Consider the following 16,014-nt stretch of genomic DNA (forward strand, 5'->3'; position numbering starts at 1 on the left):
TAAAAAACGAACAAATAATTTCTGCTCGTTTTAAGTTTTAATGCCGTTCCTTACTTTCCATTAAAAAAAACTTTTTTTTTATTTAATTTCTCAACGTTTTTATGAAAAAAACTTTTTCATATTTATTTTTTCATTTTTTTTTTAATAATACTAGAAAATCGTGCGCTCCCTTCATGAAAATTTTCTTCCCCCACGACAAATTTAGCCAAGGAAAGTTCCCCCAACATATCTCCCTCTTCTCAACCCTCCACCCCCAACCTAAAAATCCCCCTGAAAACGTCTGTACACTTCCAAATAACCATTACTATATGTAAGCACTGGTCAAAGTTTGTAACTTGTAGCCCCTCCCACTGGGACTGTGGGGGAGTAAGTCGCCCCCAAAGATATAGTTATAAGGTTTTTCGACTACGCTGAATAAAATGGCTATCTCAGAATTTTGATCCGGTGACTTTTGGGAAAAAATGAGCGTGGGAGGGGGCCTAGGTGCCCTCCAATTTTTTTGGTCACTTAAAAAGGGCACTAGAACTTTTAATTTCCGTCGAAATGATCCCTCTTTCAAGATTCTAGGACCACTGGGTCGATACGATGACCCCTGGGAAAAAAACAAACAAAAAAACCAAACAAATAAACATGCATCCGTGATCTGTCTTCGGGCAAAAAATGCAAAATTCCACATTTTTGTAGATAGGAGCTTGAAACTTCTACAATAGGGTTCTCTGATACGCTGAATCTGATGGTGTGATTTTCGTTAAGATTTTAGGACTTTTAGGGGGTGTTTTCCACTATTTTCAAAAATGATGCAAATTTTCTCAGGCTTTCAGCTTTTGATGGGTATAACTGATCTTCATGAAACTTATATATTTAAAATCAGCATTAAAAGGCGATTCTTTTGATGTAACTATTGGTATCAAAATTCTATTTTTTAGAGTTTCGGTTACTATTGAGTCTGGTCGCTCCTTACTACAGTTCGTTACCTCGAACTGTTTGACACTTGTCAATGTTTGTAACTAACAGCCCCTCTCCTGGGGACTGTGGGGGAGTAATTCATCCCCAAAGACGTAGTTATTATGGTTTTCGACTATGCTGAACAAAATGGCTATCTCAAAATTTCGATCCCTTGACTTTGGGAAAAAAATGAGCGTGGGAGGGGGCCTAGGTGCCCTATAATTCTTTTGGTCACTTAAAAAGGGCACTAGAACTTTTCATTCCCGTTAGAATGAGCTCTCTTGCAACATTCTAGGACCACTCGGTCGATACGATGACCCCTGGGAAAAAAAAAAAAAAAAAAAAAAACAAATAAACACGCACCCGTGATCGGTCTTCTGGCAAATGAAAAAAAAAACGTTTTTTTAGCTGAAAGTAAGGAGCGATATTACAACTTAAAACGAACAGAAATTACTTCGTATATGAAAGGGGCTGCTTTTTGATATTTTTGAAATTTGATATTTAGAAGGATATCGTGTTTCAAAATTCTTATTTTAAATCCTGACTGGATCTAGTGACATTGGGGGAAGTTTGGGGCGGGGAACCTAAAATCATGGAAAACGCTTAGATTGGAGGGGTCGGGATGAAACTTGGTGGGAAAAATAAGCAGAAGTCTTTCATACGTTACATAATTGGAACGGATCCGCTCTATTGGGGGGGGGGGGTTAATTCTGAAAAATAAGAAAAAATGACGTATTTTTAACTTACGAAGGAGTGATCGAATCTTCATGAAACTTCATATTTAGAAGGACCTCGTAACTCAGATCTCTTATTTTAAATCTCCACTGGGTCAAGCGTAATTGGGGGGGGGGGCAGTTGGGGGACCGGAAATCTTAGAAAATACTTAAAGCGGTGAGATCAGAATGAAACTGGATGGGAAGAATAGAAACCTGTCTAAGATACGTGACTGACATAACCGGACCGGATCTGCTCTCTTTGGTGGAATTGGGGGGGGGGGGTAATTTTGAAAATTGAGGTATCTGTAACTTACGAAAGGGTGACCAGATCTTAATGAAATTTGATATTTAGAAGGATATTGTGCTTTAAAGTTCTAATTTTAAATTCCGAACAGATCCTGTGACATTGGAGGGGAGTTGGAGGGGGAAACCGGAATTCTTGGAAAATGTGAAAATTGGGGTATTTTTATCTTACGGATAGATGATCGGATCTTAATGAAATTTGATTTTTAGGAAGAATTCATGTCTCAGAGCTCTTATTTCAAATCCCAACCAGATCTTTTGACATTGGTGGGAGTTGGAGGGGGAAATCTTGGAAAAACACTTAGAGTGGAGGAATCGGGATGAAGCTTGGTGGATAGAATAAACAAATGTCCCTGATACGTGATTGACAGAATCGTACTGGATTCGCTCTCTTTGGGGGAGTTGGGGGGAGGGGTTCAGTGATTTGGAGAGTTTGGTACTTCTGGACGTGCTAGAACGATGAAAATTGGTAGGCATGTCAGGGAGCTGCACAATTTGACTTGACAAAGTCGTTTTCCCAGGTTCGACCATCTGGGGGCTAAAGGGAGAGGAAAAAATAGAAAAAATTAGGTATTTATAACTTACGAGTGGGTGATCGGATCTTAATGAATTTTGATATTTAGAAGGACATCGTGACTCAGAGCTCTTATTTTAAATCCTGACCGGCATTAAGCCTCTTATTTTCCTTTTTAAATCAATCTATTCATTCATTGAATTTTGTTAGAGCTCATACCATATGCTCTCTTGGCTCTTAGCTCTTGTTTTTATGGCACTTGGTATTAACCAAGTGGCATATAGCAATCGCAAATTCTGTCGGTCTGTCGGTCTGTCTGTCTGTCTCTCTGTCTGTCTGTCTGTCTGTCGGTCCCGGTTTTGCTACTTTAGGCACTTCCAGGTAAGCTAGGACGATGAAATTTGGCAGGCGTATCAGGGACCAGATTAGATTAAATTAGAAATAGTCGTTTTCACGATTTGACCATCTGGGGGGGGTGGCGGGCCGGTTAATTCGGAAAAAATAGACAAATGAAGTATTTTTACTTATGAGCGGGTGATGGGATCTTAATGAAATTTGATGTTTGGAATGATATTGTGTCTCAGAGCTCTTATTTTAAATCCCGACCGGATCTGATGACATTGGGGGGAGTTGGAAGGGGGAACCTAAAATCTTGGAAAACACTTAGAGTGGAGGGATCGGGATGAAACTCGATGGGAAATTTAAGCACAAGTCCCAGATACATGATTGACATAAACGGAACGGTTCCGCTCTTTTTGGGGTAGTTGGGGGGGTTATTTCTGAAAAATTGGAAAAAATGAGGTATTTTTATCTTACGAACGGGTGATTGGATCTCAATGAAATTTGATATTTAGAAGGATATCGTGGCTCAGAGCTCTTATTTTAAACCCAACCGGATCTGGTTACATTGGGGGGGGGAGTTGGGAGGGGGAAACCTAAAACTTGGAAAACACTTTGAGTTGAGGGATCGGGATGAAACTTGGTGGGAAAAATAATCACGAGTCCTAGATACATGATTGACATAACCGGAACGGATCCGATCTCTTTGTGGTAGTTGAGGGAGGGGTTAATTCCGAAAAATTAGAAAAAAATTAGGTATTTTTAACTTACGAAGGGGTGATCGGATCTCAATGAAATTTGATATTTAGAAGGATATCGTGTCTCAAAGCTCTTATTTTAAATCCTGACTGGATCTGGTGACATTGGGGGAAGTTTGGGGTGGAGAACCTAAAATCATGGAAAACGCTTAGATTGGAGGGATCGGGATGAAACTTGGTGGGAAAAATAAGCAGAAGTCTTACATACGTGATTTACATAATTGGAACGGATCCGCTCTATTGGGGGGGGGGGTTAATTCTGAAAAAATAAGAAAAATGATGTATTTTTAACTTACGAAGGAGTGATCGGATCTTCATGAAACTTCATATTTAGAAGGACCTCGTAACTCAGATCTCTTATTTTAAATCTCAACCGAATCAAGCGTAATTGGGGGGGCAGTTGGGGGGACCGGAAATCTTAGAAAATACTTAAAGCGGTGAGATCAGGATGAAACTGGATGGGAAGAATAGAAACTTGTCTAAGATACGTGACTGACATAACCGGACAGGATCTGCACTCTTTGGTGGAATTGGGGGGGGGGGGTAATTTTGAAAATTGAGGTATTTGTAACTTACGAAAGGGTGACCAGATCTTAATGAGATTTGATATTTAGAAGGATCTTGTGCTTTGGATGGGAAGAATAGAAACTTGTCTAAGATACGTGACTGACATAACCGGACAGGATCTGCACTCTTTGGTGGAATTGGGGGGGGGGGGGTAATTTGAAAATTGAGGTATTTGTAACTTACGAAAGGGTGACCAGATCTTAATGAGATTTGATATTTAGAAGGATCTTGTGCTTTAAAGTTCTAATTTTAAATTCCGACCAGATCCTGTGACATTGGGGGGAGTTGGAGGGGGAAACCGGAATTCTTGGAAAACGTGAAAATTTGGGTATTTTTATCTTACGAATAGATGATCGGATCTTAATGAAATTTGATTTTTAGAAGGAATTCATGTCTCAGAGCTCTTTTTTCAAATCCCGACCAGATCTTTTGACATTGGGGGGAGTTAGAGGGGGAAATCTTGGAAAAACACTTGGAGTGGAGGAATCGGAATGAAGCTTGGTGGAGAGAATAAACAAATGTCCTTGATACGTGATTGACAGAGTCGTACTGGATTCGCTCTCTTTAGGGGACTTGGGGGGAGGGGTTCAGTGATTTGGCGAGTTTGGTGCTTCTGGACGTGCTAGGACGATGAAAGCTAGGGCCTGCTAGGTGCTAGGACGACTAGAGCGTGTCAGGGAGCTGCACAATTTGACTTGATAAAGTCGTTTTCCCAGATTCAACCATCTGGGGGCTCAAGGGAGATGAAAAATTAGAAAAAATTAGGAATTTATAACTTACGAGTGGGTGATCGGATCTTAATGAATTTTGATATTTAGAAAGACATCGTGACTCAGAGCTCTTATTTTAAATCCTGACCGGCATTAAGCCTCTTATTTTCCTTTTTAAATCAATCTGTTGATTCATAGAATTTTGTTAGAGCTCATACCATATGATCTTTTGGCTCTTAGCTCTTCTCGCCTCGTCACAAGTGCCATATGAGCTCTTGGCTCTTTTTTGTTTTTTGTTTTCCCCCAGGGGTGATCGTATCGACCCTCTTGTTCTAGAATGTTCCAAAAGGGCTCTCTCTAACGGAAATGAAAAGTTCTAGTGCCCTTTTTAAGTGACCAAAAAAAATGGAGGGCACCTAGGACCCCTCCCACGCTAATTATTTTTCCAAAGTCAATGAATAAAAATTCTGAGATAGCCATTTTATTCAGCGTAGTCGTAAAACCTTATAACTATGTCTTTGGGGAAGACTTACTCCCCCACAGTCCCCATGGGAGGGGCTACAAGTTACAAACTTTGACCAGTGCTTACATATAGTAATGGTTATTAGGAAGTGTAAAGACGTTTTCAGGGGGATTTTACGGTTGGGGGAGGGGTTGAAAAGAGGGGGACATGTTAGGGGAACTTTCCATGGAGGAATTTGTCATGGGGGAAGAAAATTTCCATGAAGGGAGCGCAGGATTTTCTAGCATTATTAAAAAAACACAATGAAAAAATAATAATGAAAAAGTTTTTTCAATTGGAAGTAAGGAGCAGCATTAAAACTTAAAACGAACAGAAATTATTACGCTAATGAGGGGCTCACCTCCTCCTAATACCTTGCTCTTTACGCTAAAGTATTTTTAGTAATTCCAACTATTTATTCTACGGCTTTTGTGATTCAGAGGTACTGACGTGGGGGTGAACCCCTCACATGTGTAATAAAAACATGAGAATACAAAAGTTCGTTACGTAAGCTAATTTATAAGTTACGTATATCTTTTGCTAATAAAAACAGTCGTAAAAAATTAGAAGTTCTTGTTGCCTTTTTAAGTAACCAAAAAATCGAAGGGCAACTAGGCTTCCTCCCCCGCTCCTTTTTTTCTCAAAATCATTCGATCAAAACTATGAGAAAGCCATTTAGCCAAAAAAATAAATATGCAAATTTCGTTTTAATTATTCCTCTGCGGAGAGCCAAAATCAAAATATGCATTCATTCAAAAACGTTCAAAAATCAAATAAAAAACTAATTTTTTTTAACTGAAGGTAAGGAGAGACATTAAAACTTAAAATGAACAGAAATTACTTCGTATATGAAAGGGGCTGCTGCCCCATCAACGCCCCGCTCTTTACGCTAAAGTTTTTTACCGTTTTAAAAAGAAGAGTTGAGAGAAAGAGTCAAACTTTAGTGTAAAGAGCGGGGCGTTGATGAGGAAGCAGCCCCTTTGTATACGAAGTAATGTCTGTTCGTTTTAAGTTTTAATTTCGCTCCTTACTTTCTGTTAAAAAAACTCGTTTTTTTTTATTTAATCACGAAAAAACCTAACTTCACTTATTGAGTGTGTTCTGAATAATACACAAGTACCAAGTTGGCTGGCATATCAGGGACCAGACCAGATTAAATTAGAAATAGTCGCTTCTCAAATTCGACAATCTGGGAGGGAGTGGAGTGACGATTAATTCGGAGGTAAAAAAGATGTATTTTCAACTTACGAACCGGCGATCGTATCTTAATGAAATTTAATATTTAGAAGGATCTCGTGCTTCAGAGCTCTTATTTGAAGTTCTGACCGGATCATATGACATTGGGGAAGTTGGAGGGGGGAACTGGAAATCTTGGAAAACACTTAGTGGAGAGATCGGGATGAAACTTGGTGAGAAGAATAAGCACAACTCCTAGATACGTGATTGTCATAACCGGAACGGATCCGCTTTCTTTGGAGAAGCTCGGTTCGGGGGGGGGGGGGTGTTTCGGTTAATTCGGAAAAATAAAAAATGAGGTATTTTTAACTTACGAACGGGTGATCGGATCTTAATGAAATTTGATATTTAGAAGAACCTTATAACTCAGAGCTCTTATTTTAAATCTCGACCGGGTCCGGTCACATTGGGGGGTAACATTGGAAAACGCTTAGAGTGGATATATCGGGATGAAACTTGATGGGAAGAATAAGCAAAAGTTCTAGATACGTGATTGACATAACCGGACCGGATTCCCTCTCTTTGGGGGAGCTGGAGGGGGGATTTCCAGTACTTCGGCGATTTCGGTGCTTTTGGACGTACTAGGACAATGAAAATTGGTAGGCGTGTCAGGGACCTGCACAAATTGACTTGATAATAGTCGTTTTCCCGATTCAACCATCTGGGGGCTGGAGGGAGAGGAAAAATTAGAAAAATGAGGTATTTTTAATTTAAAAATGAAACTTGATATTTAGAAGTAACTCATGTCTCAGAGCTCTTTTTTTAAATCCCGGCCAAGTCTGGTGACATGGGGGGGGAGTTGGAGGGTAAACCGGAAATCTTAGGAAACGCCTAGAGTGGAGAGATCGGGATGAAACTTGGTGGGAAGAATAAGCGCATGTCGGGGGGAGGGAGAGGCTTCAAACCCCCTACTACCCCTGGATATGACCTTATATCCAAGCATCATCATGTTTCCCTAAAAGATCCAAATTCTTAATAGTTTTTCTGATTTTGAATATTGTTCAGACATTTTAGAGTTTTTTTTTAATACAATAATGAACCTGAACAAATTGACTTGATAACAGTCGTTTTCCTCGATTAGACCATCTTTGGGCTGAAGGGAGAGGAAAAATTGGAAAAATGAGGTATTTTTAACTTACGAATGGGTAATCGGATCTTAATGAATTTTGATATTTAGAAGGACCTCGTGTCTCAGAGCTCTTATTTTAAATCCCACCCGGCATTAAGCCTCTGATTTTCCTTTTAAATCAATCTATTGATTCTTAGAATTTTGCTAGAGCTCATGACATATGAGCTCTTGGCTCTTGTTTGCCTTTGGGACAATTTGGTGGGATCCCGAACACTCTCTTGTACATTCTTCTGAAAAATTGAGGCGTCATAATTAGCAATTATGCTTGTTTACACAGAGAGTAATTTGAAAGCCAGTAGAAACCGAAACGTTGTCTTGTCTTGTTGTTCTAAGAACCACGATTCATAGCATGGGAATCACCTAGCTTCTTGCATGAAAATAAACATTGAAACACAATATCCTTCAGTTTTTGCAACATCAGGAACATAAGTGAAAACATTACTAATCTGCTATATGGAAAACCAGTTCCATTAGTTTGACTGGAGGGGAAGATATCCATCCGACTAGTGTCGGAGTGGAATAATGTGGTTTGAGCTAAGGTGGGAAAGGGGAGGTGACAGTTTTAAATTTTGGATGCTCTTCTCTAGTTTTTTATAGAAGATAGATTAACTTACCCCAACTCGATATATTCTGCTAAAAGGAAGATACCCTTCCATCTCCAGATCCAGATGGGCTACCATTGCCGAAATTGCTGGTATAAGAATCCTATGGTTTTATTTTTAAGTTTTATTGTCACATACTCTTCTAAGGGAATTCAATATCTTTAAATCATTTTGCGAGCCTCAAGATCGGATGACCGTCTCAAAGACAAAGGGCCCATTGGCGGTTCCCGTGCAACTGAGGCTTCATTTGACTGAACCCTCTGCAACTGAAACTATTTAACTGAAACCTCGTGCAACTTAACTCCCTAAATGTAATTCTGTCCGTTTTGTCGGAAATGATAGAAGTTAAATCGAATGAAATGTTCTTTATTCATTGGTTGATTCTTATGAAGGTGTTTGTTCATGTTGCTTTAATGCAAAACTATTCGTCTTCCCTCGCTCTGAAAATTAAAATTTGTCTTTGTGTTTTATGTATTTGAAATTAGCAAAAATTTTCTCGCCCAGGGCCCGAACACACTTGAATATTATGGTTGCAGCAATAGGGCTGCAGGGGTGTTGAGTCAGATAGGATTTAGTTATACGCGGGTTGAGAGGCAGAATAGTTGAGTTAGATGAGGGTTGAATTGCAGAAGGGTGGAATTGAGTGAGTATGGAGCTGAATTAAACGGGAGTTAATTAAACAGGGGTTGAGTTGGGGAGTTTTGTTAATTGGGATTGAGTTAAATGATGGCTGAATTGCACGGAGGTTGAGTTGAATGAGGGCTGAGCTCAATGGGTTGAGTTTAATTGTGGGTTGAATTGAACGGGGGTTTGGTTGAACGAGAAATCAGTTAAATGGGTTGAGTTGGACGGGGTCAAGTTAAATGTTGGTTCAGTTATACACACACTATGAAATTTGGTTGAGAAGATAATGCAATTTTACGTCCCCTGTGTCGACAAGGCTATCAATCAAAGCGTTTAGCAAAATAGGGAACTTCTGAAGCTTTCAAATTGTTCAAGTAATATTTCCAAGGGACATTTAATAGCCCATATGTTTGAGCAATCTCAAACAAAAAAGAAGTTTGACAAAAATTCAGACAAAGAGTGAAGATTGGGGAAGGGGCAGTCTCCCTTGTATACGGAATAATTTCTGTTCATTATAAATTTTAATAACCTTCTTTCTTTGCAGGTGAAAAAGCTTGTTCTTTTTAAAATTTAGTTTCCCATTGTCCGTCACATACTACCAGGAATCCCCACTACCCGCTTAAAATCTCCCCTGAACGACTCCCCCTCCCCAGACTCTATCCCCATGGTAAATCCCCCAAAACAGAATATGTATGCCTATATATCCCAATAACAAGTCCTATATGTGAGCAGCGGGTAAATTTTGTCACTTATAGCCCTTTCCCCAGGACCTATGGGGGGGGGGGTCATTTCATCCCAAAGGCATAGTTACTAGACATTTAACTATTCCGAAACAATTTTTGAATGGCTGTGTTTGAAGAAAAGGGGGGCGTCAAAAGGGGGCTTGTTATCCTCTATCTTTTTGCTCGCATAAAAGGAAACTAAAACTTGTGATTTTCGTTCGAATGAGTCGGGTCCTGACCTCCTTCGACCGTTGATTCGGTAAGATCACCCCTAAGGAAACGAAAAACAAAGAAATTAGCACGAACCTGTAACCTTTCTTCCGTCGAAAAATACAAATTTCAGACCTCTACTTTGCTTGAAACCTCTTCAGTAGGGTTCTCTGATATCCTGAATATGATGGTGGGTTTTTCATTAAGATTGCTTCTTGTTATCAGAGTATTTCCCATTTTCAGAAAATAAAGCAAAATTTCTCGGGATCGTAGCTTTTGATGGGTAACATTAACCCTAATTAATTTTGCATATTTAAACTCATAGACAGCGCAATAGCGCTACCTAAGTAAAGGACAATGTTGGTACAATATATTATTTAGTTATTTAGTTTTTTTTTGTTTCGGACCAGGGCACTTCGTATAGGAGTCCCTAGAAACTTCAAAAGGGGCTCATTCGATTGTAAATTAAAAGTTCTATTGTCCTTTTTAACAGTCGAATATGAGTGTGAGGCGACCAGCCCCCCCCCCTACCACACCCTCATAATTTTCCCTAACACATCATAGTTTTGAGATAACCATTTTGCTCAGCGTAGTTGAACGGTCTAGTGATTATGTCTGTGAGGATGAACCCCCCCCCCCACAGCCCTCATGCCAAGGGCTGTAAGTTATGTTAGTTGCCCAATATAAATATATCAGGTTTTTGTGAAAGGTGTGGTTGTATAAGCTTTGGAGGGGGCTGATTGGCTTGGAAATCAAAAGCTCTAGTCCCTTTATAAGAGTGAAAAGTGATCGAACTACAACTACCCCCCTCCCCCGCGTTCTATTTTCCCTAAATGTATCTTATAGGAAATACGAGCGTCATTTTTTTTAAAACAGTCTAAAAACCAACAACAAGGAATTTGGGGTAAGAAAAAACACTCAGAATCTGGGGGCAAGGGTTCTAAGTTATGCCCAGGAGGCGCATTAAGCTTTAGATTATGTCCATTTAATTGGAAATCGAAATTTCTGGTTCGCTCTTAAAATTGGAAAGTGATAAAGGGTAACTAACCCCCCCCCCGCCCTGACGTCCTCTTTTCTCCTAACGCATCTGACTTAAATTAAACAAAAAAACAAGTTTTTTTTAAATGAAAGTAAGGAGCAACATTAAAACTTAAAAACGAACAGAAATTACTCCGTATATGAAATTACTCTGTATATATATATATATATATATATATATATATATATATATATATATATATATATATATATATATATATATATATATATATATATATATATATATATATATATATATATATATATATATATATATATATATATATATATATATATATATATATATATATATATATATATATATATATATATATCTTATCAGGCCCCGGTACGGCTACGCGGCTGGCTTGTATATATTGATTCTCATTGTCGCTTCTTTTCTAATCACTATAGGTTCTAATCACCATAGGCGTCACCATAGGTTCGATACAACCCCCCCGAGAATAATATAAATTCTTCCTTCAAGTTGTGAACTATTTAGGTTGTTTTTATGGCCAGAAATGTCAATATTCCAGTTTTAAGAAAAAAAAGTTTTAGAATTTCACGAAATGTCAATATTCCAGTTTTAAGAAAAAAAAGTTTTAGAATTTCAAGAAATGTCAATATTCCAGTTTTAAGAAAAAAAGTTTTAGAATTTCAAGAAATGTCAATATTCCAGTTTTAAGAAAAAAAAACCACGTAGCCGATTTTGAGGCTTGGCCCTGAAACTTGGCACGTGGCAGGCTTGTAGGTATTGATTCTTGTTGTAAGTAACAACCTCCAAGTGACTCATTTTTGTTTGTTTCTATATCTTCGGGAAAATCAAGGAGCTCTCCATTTTTGACACATTCCGATTCTCGGTGCCGCTTGTAATTCTCCCTGCTGCACATCTTCTAACCGCATATTTCTTTGTTCTCGCTGAGGCATACCTTTAAACTGCATATTCCTTTGTTCTTCGCTTTAATTTTTAATTCGTCTCCTCTTCGTTGTCGCATGTCTTGTAATCAAATATTTCTTTGTTCTTCACTTTTATATTTGGCTCATTTTAATTCTTGCTACCACTGATCTTCTAACCAGGTATTTCTTTGTTCTTCATATCTGTTTTGACTCGTAATCGTTGCTGACGCAAGTATTCTGACTGTATGTTTCTTTGTTTGTCATTTTGTTTGATCATTACTTCAGACATTTTTCTACAATACACTTTACCTTGGCTGCTCGGATTGGTTTTATCACGTTTAATGGTCTAGGTTTTTCATTTGTCCCCTGGGCTTCACTAAACTGCTTGAAACACTTTTTGTAAATAGACATTACACTTGATATTTTATGCTTAGATATGTTTCTTTTGTAATATTTTATGCGCCATACATATAAAAACTATACGATCATTCCTGGGGGGGGGGAATGGTGTAATTTATTCTCTTGAATTATCCTCATAAATATGACTTCACTAATATGAGCTTTTTCTGAAATTAAACCTCTGAACGAATTTTTTTTAAATATTCAACAATATTTTTAACACTTTCTGATTCTTATTGTTGCTTGTAATTGTCGCTGCTGCTTATCTTCTTACCACATATTTCACTGTTCTCGCTGTGGTATATCTTTCAACCGCATATTTCTTTTTCCGTCATTGATTTGTAATCCGTTTTACTCCTCGTTGTCGTATGTCTTTTAACCGCATATTTCTTTGTTCTTCACTTTGGTCTTTGACTCCTTTTAATTCTCGATGTTGCGCATCTTCTAACCGGATATTTCTTTATTCTTCAATTTTAGTTTTGAATTGTTTTGATTGCAATTGTCACAAGTATTCTAACTGTATTTAACGTTTGTCTTTTAAATGGTTGCAGCTACTGCTGGAACCTTGATGGTTTTCAGTTGCAATAACATACAGATTTCCAAGTCCATCAAACCACGGAGACTTTAGGGGAAATGCATGGAAATATACGAAGTTTTGTTTATTTGGGGGTAAAATTGGTTGTTTTTTAAAGGGTAGAGCTGCTTCTCGAAAAAAAGCTATAATTTTCATACTAGACGTAGTCACGACGTGACTAGACGATAGTCACGACGTAGGCAACAATGCTCCTAAACCAATGAAAGTATTCTTTATAAAATTTCAAATCCCCCCCCCTATTTTTTTCAGAATCTCTCGAATTTATTAGTTCTGGACCATTATAGTATTAGATTCTTGGTAAATTCTGACCGAGGCACCTTCTTCAGAAAAACCTATAAATAAGAAAAGCTTTATAATTCTTTCAACTTTTTTAAAAAATCTGTTTTCTTTTGCCAAAGAATTCTGTCAGGCTTTTCCTCTCTTGTGATTCGATGTTGGCTTACTTGCTTAATTAATTAGATTTTCTTTTGCCTGGAGTTTGACAATTCTAGGTTTCTAAATGTTTAACTGCTTTTTGACGTTTTGTTCTCTTGTTACCAAATTTGAGTTGTTAGATCAGGCTGTAAAGCTGTTGAACCAGAAGGGGGAGGGCAGGATGGGTACTCGGAGCCTCAAGGGGACTGGAATATAGGTTGCATTCTGGAAAATTAGTTACAAAAAGGAGCTTTTCGAATATACATTGCTTAAACAATACTGTTTTCAGTGAACCCTCGTTCAAAATGATTCTGCGAAGCAAAACAAAATTCAAGTTAAATTAAAGTGTTAGCTAAGCTTACTTAGAATTTCAGAATTGTTTATAACTAATTTCCTAAATAAAGCGGGTTTTTTTAGCCAGAAGTTATTTTTTTATGGTCTTAATAATTTAGGTCCTGTGATATTTATACGTGCCTGTATACATAACGATCAAGGGCATATTCAGGAGTCTTGTTCAGGAAAGAGGATATTTTCTTCGGGAGGTTTTACAAAAAGAAACTCGAAAAAAACTAATAGAAAGTTCTTTTATTTGCATTTTGTTTCGTTTTTACTTGTTGGACGAAAATTTCGAGGGGAGGGGGGGGGGTTAAACACCGGACACCCCTTGATGCGACATCGAAAGTTATACCTCATTTTTAATTAGGTTGAGATGCTAAAATAGTTAATATATAGAATCGATGTCCCTCTACTATAGTTTGTTTGTAACAAATGGTATTACGCCCCTGTAATGCAGAACGGTAACACGCACAATTATGGTCAATTTTATTTTGAACTTAAAACATAAAACGCTAAGATAGAACTAATGGCAGCCATTGCTAACATAAAAGTTTTTAGTCCTGTGATTATGCTTTTGTCTTTGACGTCAAGTTTTTCTTTTATTTAACATTTTTAAATTTTGGTAATTTAAGGTATTTTTGGTTATTAATTAATTTGTTAATTTAAAGAAAAAGACCCAAGAAGCGAAGTTAGGTTAATGCTAATGAAATATAACCTTGATATAACCTTTAGTTTATATAATAATATAATTTGCGCTATATATTTGCACTTTAGAGGGGGGGAGTATTTGCACCATAACCTAACCCCCTCCCGAAATGTGCAAATATATAGCCCAAATTATACAATTTCAATGGATTCTATCACCCATGACTTGTCTTTGTGGCTATGAAACCGGTTTCTGAGATTTGACCTAAGCGTAATTTGTGAGTGTGTTTCTTTTAATTAACAAGTACCTAACTTTTTTAGTGTCAGCAAAGCCAGCCGAAGATTTAGATTACGAAGAAGAGTCGGATAAAGAAATGGATGAAGAGAATGCCCGGATTCCTCTTTTGTTGTCAAAAGAACAAGAGCTATTTGGCAAGACAGGAGCCAATGTATCCCTCCCATGTGAAGTAGATGATATAGGTAATCCTTTTTGTTCCATAAAGCTTCACAATAAAAAGCTTCTATTGTCATATATGTTGGGCTGAAGAAAGGTTTGAAACCACCTGCGGAACAAAGTAAAAAAATACATCAAACTAACTTGTTGATCCAGTCAAAGATGTTAGGCTAAATAATTTCGTAAACAAGATGTACTAATGATAAGATATTTCCATGAGACTTTCCGTTGTCTTGCAAGGTCTACTAAATTGAGTGTCTTGCTTTACAAATAGAAAATCAATTTTACCGCCAGTTTTGGATATTGGGAATCTCTAAGAGACCCTTTTTGTCTCTAAGATATTTTTTGCAACAAACGGGTTTGAATTTTGATCAGCCAAAAAGTAGACATCAATGATGTTATCCGAGTAAAACTTGTTTGAATAATGTAGACACTGAAACTAAATTCGATAAAACATTTTTTAACATATCTGGTTTCAACATACCAATGCATATTCGTAAACGACGCAGACTTGGCAAAGGCAAGTCATAACCTTTTAATCTAAGGATTCCAGAGAAATCTACATCTAAGAAAATGAGAAAATAAGAAGCATTTTATTGCACAAAACAGACACAAGGGTTTAACAATGCTTCATAATTGGTGCTCTGGAAAATAATTTGACTGCAGCTCAAGCGGTCTAAAATTGGAAATCCTTGGAAAGTTCTTTGAAAATAGAATTATAAAATCCTGAAATATAAGTGTATTACCAACATATAAAAATATTAACGGTTTGTGTGTGTTTTTCTTTCAATTAAAAACGACCTTCACATTGAACTGAAATCAATCTTTCTAGGACTCTTTCTTTAAAAAAAGAAAAAAAAAGACTTAAATAATAATAATCATATCATTGGAACATTTTGACAATTGTCAGGAGAAATCAGGATAAGTTTTGTTGCTATGTCTTAGACAACGGTATACTCAGGATTTCTGTTCGGAGGAGGGGGATTGTTTTTATTCGGAATGGGAGGGTTACCTTTTTTCGGATCAGGAGGTGTATTTTTCTTAGGGGGAGAATATTTTCATCAGGGGAGTCTACACAAAAACTTTAAAAAACGCACCAAAAAGGTGTTCATATGCATTTTGTTTGATTTTCACGAGTCGGACAAAAATTTGGGGGGATCAAGCCCCATATCCCCCTTCCTGGATACGGCTATGGTCTTATACTATAGATATCTGAAAGTTCTAACTTAATCTCCTTGGCGAGGAAGATTGAAGGTAGACTTACAATAACGGCAGATCCAACGATTATACAAGAATTGACAGCCTAGGTGTCTGTTCAAAATTCAATGGCATAATCCCATAGAGATGCTTTTTGCCAAG

General features: G+C 37.5%; 1 protein-coding gene across 1 annotated transcript in view; it reads left to right on the plus strand.

Annotated features, from left to right (window-relative positions):
- LOC136031165 (neural cell adhesion molecule 2-like) overlaps window positions 1-16,014 on the plus strand; it is a 277,308-nt gene that overhangs the window by 64,554 nt on the left and 196,740 nt on the right. Inside the window, exon 2 of the mRNA XM_065710513.1 lies at window positions 14,523-14,681. Within this exon, the coding sequence (XP_065566585.1) occupies window positions 14,523-14,681 (159 nt within the window). The remainder of the gene's footprint in view (window positions 1-14,522; window positions 14,682-16,014) is intronic.

Source organism: Artemia franciscana, chromosome 1, assembly GCF_032884065.1.
Source record: "Artemia franciscana chromosome 1, ASM3288406v1, whole genome shotgun sequence".
NCBI lineage: Eukaryota > Metazoa > Arthropoda > Branchiopoda > Anostraca > Artemiidae > Artemia > Artemia franciscana.